This window comes from Apteryx mantelli, chromosome 8 (assembly GCF_036417845.1).
Source record: "Apteryx mantelli isolate bAptMan1 chromosome 8, bAptMan1.hap1, whole genome shotgun sequence".
In the NCBI taxonomy this organism is placed as follows: domain Eukaryota; kingdom Metazoa; phylum Chordata; class Aves; order Apterygiformes; family Apterygidae; genus Apteryx; species Apteryx mantelli.
The window spans coordinates 36398899-36412522 of NC_089985.1; the positions used below are offsets into that span (position 1 = coordinate 36398899).

General features: G+C 39.5%; 2 protein-coding genes across 2 annotated transcripts in view; one reads left to right on the plus strand and one right to left on the minus strand.

Annotated features, from left to right (window-relative positions):
- Positions 1 to 917: 917 nt before the first annotated feature.
- On the minus strand, positions 918 to 2872 carry MAGOH (mago homolog, exon junction complex subunit). The gene is made up of 5 exons (XM_067301273.1): positions 2736 to 2872; positions 2488 to 2546; positions 2113 to 2223; positions 1731 to 1813; positions 918 to 1160 (listed from the first exon to the last, which is right to left on the minus strand). Exons 1-5 carry the CDS (start codon positions 2821 to 2823, stop codon positions 1061 to 1063), a joined length of 441 nt encoding a protein of 146 aa, XP_067157374.1. The 5' UTR covers positions 2824 to 2872; the 3' UTR covers positions 918 to 1060.
- Positions 2873 to 3464: 592 nt separating this feature from the next.
- The window catches only part of LOC106491065 (nardilysin-like), a 41942-nt gene continuing 31782 nt past the window's right edge, over positions 3465 to 13624 (plus strand). Inside the window, exons 1-8 of the mRNA XM_013950597.2 lie at positions 3465 to 3640; positions 7743 to 8046; positions 8407 to 8488; positions 8624 to 8777; positions 9455 to 9528; positions 10343 to 10438; positions 10996 to 11118; positions 12111 to 12168. Coding sequence (XP_013806051.2) covers positions 3465 to 3640; positions 7743 to 8046; positions 8407 to 8488; positions 8624 to 8777; positions 9455 to 9528; positions 10343 to 10438; positions 10996 to 11118; positions 12111 to 12168 — 1067 coding nt within the window. The remainder of the gene's footprint in view (positions 3641 to 7742; positions 8047 to 8406; positions 8489 to 8623; positions 8778 to 9454; positions 9529 to 10342; positions 10439 to 10995; positions 11119 to 12110; positions 12169 to 13624) is intronic.

Sequence of the window (13624 nt, forward strand, 5' to 3'; positions counted from 1 at the left end):
TCTTGACAAGAGTTAAACTAGACCTTTCACATCCAAGGCAAGTTGCTAATTAATCCCTCTGTGGTTTTGATGAGATTCCATTTACACTAGAAAAATCATCTGAAAGCAGCATTGTGAAACTTAGCATGCCTCAGTGAAGCACACTGGCATTTTTCAAGGTAAAACTGCTTTATATAAACTTTCCCCTTGTCTCAACACCCTCATTGCAGTGAATTTCTTCTGCATTCAAGCCGTCTTGGGGTTATAAATGTTGTGACAATCCTCCTTCACTCACCGTAAGTTGGGCACCAGCAGATGTCAGACAAATTCAGTTCAAGTTTGTAGTTGTCACGAAAGCCATCCGTCTCCTTCCCACAGCGCTTTGGAAAAGTTACCACTTCAAACCTGAGGCATATGTCTGGTCCTATGTGTCTCTTAAGCAATGCTGCTTAAAAGATCCGCTTGTCTAGAATGTAAGTAAATACATTTGTGCTGTTTTACGTTTTTCTAAAGAGATTTTTAAGAAAAGCTGGATGGGAGTATCAGTGAAGATTGCCGATGGCTCCCGTGTGGCCTATTGCCTACATCTGCTCTAAAGGCAAGTGGGTACTCAAAGCAGCAGGTTGTTATAAGGTTAGTTTTGTGCCTTCACTGTAATGAGTTATCATGCACGGAGTCAAGGCTTCAGCTGTTTTGAATATTTGAGCTGGCCACCAGAATACGCAGTTCAGGATCAGTAACACAAGTTTATCCTGACAGCTCACAAAAGCTTAAGGGCATGGGACAAGGCTTAACTCCATTTACTACTGCTACATAGAAAGTGAAATATGTATTTTACATAAGGCTTTGTGTGATACAAGTGAAAGAATGTACCCTGAATACCATAAACTGACTTCCTAACACTTCTTTTGTTATCACCAGAACTTTTAAATTAAAAATACAGATCGCACCATTTTATTAAGACATTCACTTAGAGCTTGTAAAAAAATTCTAACATACATAAAAGTTACAGGGTAGAAGTAGTAAGAAATTGAAACAGCATTTCCCACATACACACAATATAAATTTCAGTTTGTGTGACTTAAATTGGCTTAATCTTAAAGTGTAGTCCAATAAGACTGAAGACTAGACACTTAAGGTCCTGAACCAAGTAGTAGAACACTCTCAAGCCTTCTGGATCCCTGCAAAGCAGAACAGGAGAAATTAAAAAAGTTAGACTGAACTTCTAAGAGAGCAGTTTATAGAACTAACTAGTTTTTAAAAAAGCCTATAGCCAGGCTTCTCGGAGGTCACCTTAGACATAACAGACTCAGTTCATCCTGCAGTATTTAATGTATCATTTTGCAGTCCAAGTTTGTAAGTTTTAAGTCTTGACAAAACGAGCATTTTCAACACGAAGGCAAGTAGTAAAATAACTTGGACTTATGAAATAATATCCAGTCTTTTCAGTTTAGATGAAATACCAAAGTTTTAGGTCTAACTAGAGACTTTGATGTGGATAGGCCAAAGATATTTTAGTTCAGATTCTGTGAATACATCTAAAAAGTGTTCCTTTAGTAAGGCTAGCTCAGTGAGTTTGAAAATACATCAAGTAGTGACACACTCTAAAAGCATTTGGTCCATTATGCTGGACCACAGAGCACATGTGCCTCTAGGAACTGATTTGTAGTTTGAAACAATATAAAATACAACTACTGAGTAATCAGCCAGTTTTACATAAGAACAACAACAAAAAAAAGCAGAGTACATACTTGGATTGATTTACATCAATGAGTGAACCGATTTTTGATGTGGTAAAAGAGATGTGTTCATCACCGATTACTATTTCAAGCTCCTACAAAATAAAAGATTATAAGAAGTCAAATTACTGTTTGTGGTATCACTTACAGAAATAAGTACTGCAAAAACAGCTTTTCCATTTTTATTCCAAGGGCACTGAATGCAATATGTGAATCAAACTAACCCTCACACCTAAATTGCCTTTTGACACTGCACAAGTTAAAAAAAAAAAAAATTGTTTACCCCTTTGCTAGAAACAATAATGGCTTGAAAAAAAAGTTCAGTTACATTTCTGACTAATTAGCTAACATATACAAACTAGAACAACAATTGGAAAAGACACTTTACACTAACCTGCCGACCAACTCTATCAGGAGGAGGCCATAAAGCATCATCTTCTTTTGTAATTTCACTGTCATCAATTATTCTCTTCAGCTCCTCCATCACGCTCTTATGAACATAAGCCTAGAAACAATAGTTCAGCATGAAAAAACGCAAGCACTATCTAGCATGCTACAGTTTTTACTCACATAAACTATCATGCTCAAATACAGTGATCTGCTAATTTCAAATAAAACATGTTTTCAAGAACAGCCAGACTGCTAAGCCATAATACGTAGGCTGGGCAAAGGAACGCGTCTTTATTGAAGGCACTGGACAAGCTTTACGGCGTTACAGAAACTCCTAGCTTTTTTCATGCCGAGTGGCCAAGCACGCCAAGTGCCGTACCTCTTTTCTGATCATGACGTCGTTTTTGTAGTTGCTGTTGTTGGCATAGCGCAGTTTCCCTGGTAAAAAAAAAAAAAAAAAAAAAAAACAGGATAAGCGTTAAACGGCCCCCGTCAGTCGGGACCCCGCGGCCAGGCGGGGCCGGCGCGGGGCACCGGGAGCGCCAAGGCCTCCCGGACCCGCTGAGAGCCGGCCCCGGCGGGGGTCCCGCCGCCCGGCCCTGCTTCCCGGCCCAGCCCGGCCCTCACCGTCGGGCCGGAACTCGAACTCCAGGAACTCGTGGCCGAACTTGCCCTTGTGCCCCACGTAGTAGCGCAGGTAGAAGTCGCTCGCCATGGTCCCGCCGCCGCACCGGCATGCACCGCGGCACCGGGCGCCGCGAAAGCGCGTCACGGCGGGCGGGGCCCCGGCCGCGCAGGGGCCGCCGGCGGGGCGGGGCGGGGCGGGCTGGACCGGGCCGGTGCCCCTGGCGACTCGGAGCCTGCGGGCGTCTAGGCTAGCGCGGGTTAGGGGCTGCGCGCCTCGCCCGGGGCTGGCCTGGGTCCTCCTGAGCGCGCTTCAGGGCGGGGGTTTTGGGTCACGAGCAGGGGAAGCGCATCCTGGGTCTCCTCACAGCAGCTGCGCGCTCGGGCGGCCGTCGGGGCCGCCCTGTTTGCAGCCGGACAGCCCTGCGGCGGCGGCGTTGACCGCTGACATCGCGCTCCGTCGTGCAGCTCGGGGCCGCCGCGCCTCGTGCCGTGGCAGCGCGGGTGACACCCCTCAGGCTCGCCCTGTCCCCCTCCAGCGAGCCGCCCGCGGGTGCGAGAGGCAACAGCAGCGCGTGTCACCTGCGGCCGTTACCGGCGCGCGGCCACCGCGCCGCGCTCTGATTGGCCGGCAACGCCGAGCGGCCGTTGGCGTCGCTCCAACCGCCGGCGCGTGCAGCTGCGGTGCTCGCGGGCGCCCCCTGGCGGGCGCCGGCGGACTCGGCCGTGCCCATGAGGGCGAAGCCGGTGTCCGGCTCCTGCCGCCCGCAGCTGCCCCCGCGGCGGGAGGTGGAGGCCGGCGAGGGCGCTGGTGGCCTGCCGCCCGCGGAGGAGGAAAGGCAGGACCTCTGGTTCAACCGGGGCGACCCGGACATCGTCAAGTCCCCCAGCGACCCGAAGCAGTACAGGTGAGGGGCGCTCGCCGCGCTCCCCCTCGCCGTAGCTCGCCGGTCGGTGGCAGCCCAGGCTCCTTCCCCCCTCACGCCTAACGGTCGTGGCTTCCCCGGGGCAAAGGCTTTCGCCTTCGGCAGGCCGCGCTCCTTGGGGTACTCTGAGCTCGGCCAGCTAGCACAAAACTATTTTCTCCTTCTCTTAGTAACATTTTCAATGTGTTTTTGACAGAAAAAAGATCATAAAGGTTCTTGATATTACATACACTTTCCCATAACCATGATGGTAATGGCTTAGGTTCCATCACTGAAATACATCTAGTGGATTGATCGAGATCCACACTAAGAATCAATTTGTCACTTGAGACAACTTGAGTTTGTCAGTGAAGGATGCATCACATGCTTTGCCCTGAAAATTGGGATTTTTTGGGGGGAGGGGAGGAAAATGAAAATTATTCAGTTGCTATTAATAAATGATTTCTTGTAACATTTAGACAGTAATAAAAAAAAAATGAGGTGCAGCTAGTCTTTTACTATGAGTCCAGATATTAACATTTTATGTTACTGTGTTAAAAGCTACAAGTGAAATCAACAGGAAAGTTGCTTGTAGTAAGTATCAGCAATGATTAATTGCTGTCTAGCATGAAGTATCTTGTATTGGTAAATGGCTATTGTTAAAAGGAAATTGGAGCATTGCTATTTTAGTGAAATGTTAAAACTTCATTAAAAACGTTGCATTTTTCAAACCTAGCTACACTTAACAGACGAAAAATGCAGTCTTTCTTAGAGTTACAGACGAATAGGTCGCTGTCTCTTTCTCCACAAGCTGCTTCTTATGCGAAAGGTGAAGTGTTCAGTTTTGCTGAGCACACATATGCAAATGTGCAGTATTTTGGAGAGATTTCTTGCAGCAGGGCTAAACTGATTTATTTTTTTAATCATATATTTAGAATAACAGTGTTATGGTTCACAAAACCTCTGAGCTATTAGTAACATACCTAACAGCCAATAACTTTGGAGGCACATTTTGAGCAGGGCAAACACTGGAGCAGGGGCCTAAAGAGGCTGTGGAATCTCCATCCTTGGAGATGCTCAGAACTGACCAGCCTGATCTAGTTAGATCTGCTTTGAGCAGGGGGGTTGCTTAAAGATGATCTCAGGAGGTCTCTTTCAGCCTAAATTATTTTGCAATTCTGCGATTCTTCTGCTGTTAGTCCCATGAAAGCCAGCTCTTGAAGGTGTCACTAATTTCTTAGATAAATGGCTAGCATGAGATAGTGCTTGACAAGCAAGAGGAGACTTACAAATCCCTTAAATGCTGTGACTTAAATTGAAACCATCCAAAGTGAAACAGGTGCTGAGAGCAGCTAAATAGAAATTAGAGGTCTATAAGGTTTGGTGCCAATGGTAATCTTTCCTGTCCGGGTTTCTATTAAAAGCAGGTAGCAATGTGCAGGTTTCTATGGTGGTACATTATTGGAAGTCCCTGTACGGAGGTCCCCTGCTGGTATCTCATGACTTAATGCATTTCAACCCAGTTGTAGCATCCAGTAGGTGACAAATATTTGTTCTGCTCTTGCTTTCCAGATGGCTGTTCTCTTCAGGCATAGGGTACTTTTTCATCAGGTTCTCTTCATATAATCCTCCTGTCCTTTAGCTGAGAGTGATACTGAACCCTGGAGGATCATAGATCTTAAGTGACAGGATGATGGAACTAGTAGTTTTTTCTTTAGCAGAGTCATCTTAGAGGAGCAGGGGCCCTATCCTCTTTTTAATTAGCTGATGTATAGAAGATAAACTGCAAAAAGGGAAAAGTGGCTTCTGTTAATCTGTTAGTCTGGTATTCTTTCAATGAGAAGCTTGCAGGTCATGCTGAAGTTTATGGAACACTCATTTTTAGCTTGATCTGCTATCACTGAAAATCACAAGCTATTTTCTTCATTAAAATATTAGCTTGAGTAGTAAAAGATGCAGTTTCTTTTTTAATTTTAATTAATAAGTATTCAGTACTACATGTAGTGCAAATACTGTTGTAATAGTTATAGAATTGCAAAGCAAAACTAAATCGTCCTCCCCTCTTCATCATGACTTCTACAGATAAGTGAAGCGCACAGAAATTATTCACAGGGTGCTCTATTATTTTCTTATTGTTTTAGGCTCAGTAGTGATCTCTTTAAAAGTCTCATCGATCTGTCTAATCAAAAACCAATCTGCAGCAGTGTAATGATCTTTTTGGTTCTCTACATTTACAGCTGTCACTACACTTTGAATACTTGATACCAAGTTACCTGAAATGGCATCTCGATTCGGTGTGAATAGGATGTTGGTAACAATTTGGGGTTTTTCCGTTTTGAGCTGCAGCTTCTCTGTGGCTAAGTTTGGGAGATGTGCCTCTCACTTTGTCCGTTTTTTAACATGGTAGGCTCTTGTTTTGCTGTCTGTGTAAATGGTCAAGTAGTCTCTTGAATTTTTGCTCTCGTAGCTGCAGTTTCATATCTCCTTTGGGCAAAGGCAGTAGCTTGATAGAGCTGTTCTGTGGGCTACTAGTGCACCACTGTGCCTCTTTATAACTACTGCTTGGTTACTTAGTGAGCACCTCCAGTGATGGCCTGAAGTTTGAGAGTAAATAGACCAGTATCATTGTCTACCTTTTTGTTCTTTGGGGAACTGCTGAGAGGAAGGAAATAGCCAGAGACATGCCCTGTTGTAAAATATTCCCTTCTGAAAGAATAATTAAAAAATAGGGTATCTCTTGTGATGATCATTAGCAAGAACACTTTTCATTTAGAACACTGAATGGGGGAAAGAATTTTGTACTGCAGTAGTATTGAAAATGGCTTTTATATTGATGAACTTGAGTTGATCTCATTTAGGTGCTGCTGCAGTACTTCCCAGGTGCAGGCAGTTAATGCAGGGATATTGAAGCTGGCTCTGCTTGCAGTGAGATCAAGTCAGGCAATATTTATTATTTTGAACTGTGTAAAAAACAGATGAAATGCTTCCAGATCTAAGCTGTATGTGGAAATAACATAGTCTTTGGCATGGTGTTGTGTAAATAATCAAATAAAACCTTTTGATCTCAATTAATTCTATGTAGAGACAAGCCCCAGGTGTCCATGTCTGGACAGTATTCATCATAAACTGACCAAAGCACCTATTGATAGGTCAGATTTGGCTGTAGTTTGTTTTTCAGGAGTCTTGCATATCTTGTGATCTAGCTTCCCCTTCTGACTATGTAGGAGCTGTAAGCTTTCACTAGCATAGTCAAAACCAAAAAGTGTTGGGGTTGGTTGTTGATTTGTTTTCACAGAAATTATTTATTCTTTTGGAAAAATATGAATGTTTAAATGTAGATGCTCATAAACTAGGATTAAGTAGCTAGTTTGGATATTTTATAGGATTTCATTGTATTAAAATCATGGAGCAAAGAAATTATATTTTTGTTGTGTTTGATGGAAATTACTTTTTGTTTGGACCTGAAGATACTAAATAAATTTGATGTCCCATTTGCTATTCATTGGGCACACATAAGTAAAGAACCATGTATCATAGACTCACCAAGAGTGAGAAAATAAAAAAAAGTGAGAGAGAGGGAGGTGAAATACTTAAGGTTAATGCTTGAACTGATAATGGACTCCCAGTGTAATTCACTACATGGCAGTAGGTCAAGCTGCTTCCCCTCTGCCTGGGTTAGACTACTTTTCTTATGTTCTGTTCCCAGGGGAACTGGAGGATATTGAGGGGCAATTATTATTAGCCTAGGGAAAATTTATTTATGAATAAAGATTAATAACTAAATTTGTGCAACTCAGCTGAGTGATGAAGTACTGCACTTTTTCATAAATTTAATGTAGCGGTCTTGACCATTTATATCTGTTGTTATCTACTCTACTCACATATTATGATTCTTAACCTTTATGAAAAAATGATAACGAGGACCAAGCAATTGACCAAGCAACTTGAGAGTAAGTTTTTCTGCTCTCAAGTTATCTTTCATGCTTAGCAGATCTTCAGTGACATTGCTGGGGAAGATGGCCTAGAACAGTTATACTGCACATCTACTTTGATGGTTTAGATGTTTTAAGGACAATTTACATTGTTCATATAATTGGTTTTATAGGTATATCAGATTACAAAATGGTTTGCATGCATTACTCATTTCTGATATGAATAATGTGGAGGAAGAATCCTCAGAAGAAGAGGATAGTGCCGAGTCTGAGACTGAAACTGATGACGGCAGTGACTCAGGAGCAGACATGGAAGATGATGAGGAAAGTTGTGATAACAAGGATGATGAGGAAAATGATAAAGCTGAGGAGGATCCCAGTGATTCTGATATGGAAATCGAAGAGTTAACAGGAAAAGAAGAGTCAGAGGCAGAACCAACAGAAAAGGAAGAGGAAAATGAAAGTACAGAGAAACTGGTATGTGTTAATGTTACAGATTTAACACTTTTGAAGTAATGAACTCTTGTCCCGCTCGGACAACTAGCTTAATCATCTATTCCAGACTCCTACTTATTGTTGTACTATTTTTTTTTTTTTGCAGTTCATTGCCCATCTTTCTTGCCCAGCTTTGAGCCTCTACTGCTGTTGTTTTTAGATTCACTCTTTGTTGAGTGATTTTGCTGGCATGACAATAGAATTACCATTTTTTTCCCTTTGTTTCTGGGTGAATTTCAGTTATTCCTTCGGGTAGTTGCATTTGATCATTTGCTTACCAGATAAAGTAATATTGTTTTTCTTACAAGTTGTTGCAACAATGTATGATGTGTTATTTTGCAGTCTGCTGCTGCTCTTTGTGTTGCCGTTGGCAGTTTTTGTGACCCTGAAGATTTGCCTGGGTTAGCACACTTTCTTGAACACAGTATGTATCATTTTCCATGTTTAAACCACATTTTTACAGCAGTTCAAAACAAAAAAGGTATACAACAAAGGGAAATTGGGCTGAGACTTACTCATAATGTTTAGATTATATTTCTAATCCTGATTTTCATTTCAGTGGTATTTATGGGCAGCTTAAAGTATCCAGATGAGAATGGGTTTGATGTGTTCCTGAAGAAGCACGGTGGCAGTGACAATGCTTCAACTGACTGTGAAAGAACAGTCTTCCATTTTGATATTCAGCAACAATACTTCAAAGCAGCACTTGATAGGTAACTTGATCACATCAAATAAAGCATTTCTTAGATTAAAATACATTATGGCAGTGCATATTTGTCTAAAGAAATGGAGTTTAGCCATTTCTGTTTCCCTGTTTTGGTCAGATTGAAGGGCGTATTTTTCTTGAACTTCTTTAGCTATCCCTGTACTAAAGCAAAAGACACTGTGTAAGAAAGAAAACTAATGTTTCTTTCCATATCTTGCTCTCCTTTGAAGTAGGAGTTGTGACCCACAATATTATATGTTATTTTGAGATTAATCTGAGGAGGTTTTGATTTGTATAAATACAGATAAAGTACTGGCTGTTTTTAGGATTCCTTATGTTTTAGGGGTTTCCTATTATTGCCATTATTAATTTATTCCTTTTGTCCGTTACACAGTGGAGAAATATTTGAGAAATCTTCTTGTGATCTCTTTTAAATATAAGTTTACATAGGATGTTGAGGGGGGTCTGGTGAGGAGGGAAGAGTATCTTTAGTTTTGTGTGGAGAACAAAAAATAAAATATGTCTTTCTATGGATTTGTGTATTGTATGATTAGGTCTTATGATATTAAAGCTTCATCTGTTGTTCAAGCACAAATAACATTGCCAATATCTCCTTTGTGTTGGAAGCAATGTTTCTTTCCACCAGACAGTAGGAAAAAATTTCCATTTTTCTTTCTGCTTTAGATGGGCACAGTTTTTCATTCACCCCTTAATGATCAGGGATGCAATTGACCGTGAAATTGAAGCTATTGACAGTGGTAAGAGTAACACAAATGTCTGTAAACTTTTCTTGAGCTTCTCAGCCTGAAGTTCTTAAGTATAGTATTTAACCAGTACGCTGTCGTATTCAGTGCTATGAACTCTCACCATGTATGTTTATCATTTATTTTTAGAACTTCAGAAGTAACTTGTTAAATTTTGGGTCAATGGCATTTTATGACTTCCTTGAATTTGTTTGAACTTCCTTATGTGTATGTACTTTTGTGTAAATGGCACTTAAAATGTGTCATTGGGAATGGTGGAATGTAACCAATGCAGACCAGTAAGGATTGGTAGTAACACTGCAGGGGGAGACAGGCTTCCTAAGCACAGTAGTGAATTGTGTAAGAAAATTAGAATTACAGTTAGTTTTGAAGTAAGACAATCTTACTCCACAGAAGCACCTCAGAAGCTGTTAATGAAACAAGACAGAAGTCTGGCAAACTGAAATAACATTAGGTTAAAGATGTTCACTAAAGGAACAGGAAAAGGTCTTTTTTGATGTTACACAAAATATAAATAAATGTTGCAGAGTGTCAATTTTAAAATAAATGTTAAAATCACTTTTCTTCTTGCATTTTACATTGAAGTTAGGAATACTGAAAATGTTGAATCTGTCCAGGTTTGACTGGAAGATATATTTGACTTCAGAATATTAGTACAATTCACTGGTGTTCTGTGTATCCAGTAAGATGCACTTTCAGCGCAACTCCGTGTACTGTGTGAATCTTTGTTTAAATAGTATTGACTTTTTATAGGGATATTGCCTCAAAACCAATGACTACTACCATTCTATTTCTTTAAAACTAACAGAGTACCAGCTAGCAAAGCCCTCTGATGCAAACAGGCAGGAGCTACTACTAGGAAGCCTTGCCAGACCTGGGCATCCAATGAGAAAGTTTTTCTGGGGTAAGTTCTGTCTAAATGACTGGGACAGTCATGGCTTTCCAGCTGGGCTTGTTAGCTTGGGCTATTGAGAGAAAGGTCTTCATATCTCTCCCATTACAATACAACCCCCTGTTTGTCCTTCTGTCACTTATGGCACCTTTCTAATAAATTTTTTGAGTTCTTTTCCAGTCCTCTCACAATTTAACTGTCTATAGACAGTATCCAAAATGATTCATTGACAAGGAAAGAATGTTCTTTTTGGGTATGTTTTACAGTAATCTCAAAGTGTTGTTTATAGTTAAAAATGGTAGTTAAAATAACAGATTTCTTGGCCATTGTTTGATATGTTTAGGCAGACTCTTAGTAGTAGCTGTATAAACATGAAAAAAGTTTTGTTGTATTTCATTATTTTTCATAACTTTGGACGTGAATATTCACAGCTTCATTCTTTATGCAGCCCGGTTTTCTATGGATTTTACTGAACTTCCATTGCACAAATTATCTAAAAGTATACCCTTGAGTAGAAATATCCTACTGCTACAAAAATAGTTAACTAAATGCTTTCTTAACATTTACAGGTAATGCAGAGACATTAAAGCATGGGCCGAAAAAGAGTAACATTGATATTTATACCAGGCTGAAGGATTTTTGGCAGAGCTATTACTCTGCTCATTATATGAACTTAGTTGTTCAATCTAAAGGTAATACCAAGTATAAACCTTGTATGCTGTTCTTAAATAATGTCTTGTTTAACTTTGAGCTCAGAATTTGTACCATTTTTTTGTTAGAAAATGACTATTATAGTTGTCTAAGTTGTTTTATAAGCCTTTTCAGGAATACAAGTGCTTAATGCACTTGTTTAAATTATTATTTTGGAGGGAAGTTCAAACTGGAATATGAGTTGTCCTGAGATCCCACATTTAAATTCATCTGGAAGATGTCAGCTGTCTGAGCTCTGTATTCTAATTTTAATGTACTTTATGGTGAATGCGTATTCTGAGTGAGAGGAAAAACTATTTTTTGCTGCATGGGTGTTAGTTTCCTTGTCTTAAAATAAATGTTGTATGTTTGATGGCGATTCAGTAGCTAGTGTATTGCTACCCCCATGTTTTTTGGGTTATCTTGACACATTTATAATCAAAAGGCATGCTGCACTTGAATGCATTGGCTTGAGGTCATATTTGTGAAAGACAGAAATGTGTGGATTGTAGTTCTGTTCCATCTGCTAGAAGCTGAAACATGCCCAAGCAGTAATTGTTCTGTCTCTGAAGAAAATTTACATATATAAACATTTTTAACTTTATTATTTTAGATGTGATAAAAGGGCTAGAATATGGTCTTGATACTGATACTGGTTCACAAGGTTTTTATTTTTATTTTTATTTTTATTTTAAAGAGGAATGAAATTTACGTGATTTTCACTTTTAAAAGCAGTGAGGGGAATGCCTTCCCAATGGGGAAACAGGTACCTACGGGACTTGATAAAACCGGAGAAATCAAATAAATGTGCTCTGAATATTACCATTTAGTTCTGTCCGTTGTTGGTGAATGCTGGCAGCAAGCTCTGATAAATCAGCCTACTCTGAATCCTGAATTTATCTTAATTTTAAGGTTGCAAGATTTATGAATTATTTTTGTTTTCCTGAAAACTTGCTTGAAAAAGTTATTTTTGCCGTTTTTTTCTCTTCACTAGAAACGTTGGACACTTTGGAGAACTGGGTGACAGAAATTTTTTCACAGATTCCAAATAAGTGAGATTCTTTTCTGATTTCTCTCATATCTGTAAATTGTGAAACTATATTTTAAACATGCAGAATTTCATGCAATGGCTTTTCCTTGTAGCTACGGAGGCTTTAATTCTTATTGATATCCTTATCAAAGAAACTACTTTCATTGACTAAATTAGACAATATTCATCTTTGGATGTTAATAAATTTGTAAATGTTTCTTTAAAATGTATTTGATAGCAGTTCATGTGTTCCATGGTATGGATTTTGACTGTACATGTAGATCGCTGTTATACTTGTGCTACTTTTTTTAGTTGCTGGAAAGAGAATTATATTCTAGTTTTGAAAAATGTTAATTTATATGCCTCTCCTTTGTGTAAAAGATAACTAGTATCAAAATATAGCTGAGTTGGCAGTTTATTGTGGCTGTTGGAGACAAACTGGCCATGGGTTTTTATGCTAATTCAATATGAAGCTATGCATTGTAATGTTCTATTTAGAAAAGAAATTCCCTTCTGTATCTTGAAATTATGATAGGGGTAAGTTATATCCATTTGGTTTAAAATTTAGCTAAATAGGAATAATGTCTATTATTTTGGCACCAAGTAAAATGACCTTCTTCTCTTAACTCAGAGAGCTACTCTTTGATGTGAGTTTTCCCTGCTGTCCTATGCCACTCTTGCCGGTTATAGATTTAAAGACATTTTTTGCAAACATACATGCTTGCTTACAAGACAATACTTACTGAAGATGACTAAGTCAACAAAAATGGAGCATATTGGCATCCATGTTAAAAGAAAAAGAAAAAAATCCCAAGTCAGGCATTGGGCTCAGATGTATAAATGAGTGTTCAGAGAAAGGTCAATGGATCATAGAAAACAGGGCTGAAAGGGACTGTCAGGAGTTGCCTAGTTCATCCCTCTGTCCTCAGACAAGATCACCTATATCTCACGTGAATCTTTGTGTGAATTTTAATGACATTTAACTCCTTAATTTTGATTCACTGCTTTTTCTATAGATTAATTTTGTGGCAAATGCAAGTGTATCATGTGATTTACTTTCTCTTTGAAAAGTCGGTCCCCATATGAATCCATTTGGTTCTAATATGTTGGCAATGCTAGAAGTTGATGTGTAGTCCAGTGTATTAGAATTGCTGGCCTTAAAGAATAACAGGGTGGTGCTACAGATGAATCCTCCTCATAATTTATTTTGGTAAATAAATTAAGAAAGTAAATATTACTTATTTATATTGTGTTTTCTTATGGCAGAATTATGGCTTCAACTTACACAAAATATTAATTGCTCTTATTTAAAAATAGATATGTGTAATTTCTCACTTTAAAATTGTACAGAGATATTTACAAAGGACTGTAACATGTGGGAGCTTGTTTCTGTTGGTTTCTGCTGAGAGACAGAAAGAGTTTGGCGTGTCTTGACTGAAGTTAGCCTTTGTGAATTGCCTGCTAACCAATTTCCACAA

What these genes read in the sequence shown, in the direction of transcription:
- MAGOH (XM_067301273.1), bottom strand. Translation starts at nt 2,823, where the DNA reads ATGGCGAGCGACTTCTACCTGCGCTACTACGTGGGGCACAAGGGCAAG. An exon ending in GTTCGAGTTCCGGCCCGACG is followed by an intron (nt 2,547 to 2,735) that starts GTGAGGGCCGGG and finishes TTTTTTTACCAG; the next exon opens with GGAAACTGCGCTATGCCAAC. An exon ending in ACGTCATGATCAGAAAAGAG is followed by an intron (nt 2,224 to 2,487) that starts GTACGGCACTTG and finishes TATTGTTTCTAG; the next exon opens with GCTTATGTTCATAAGAGCGT.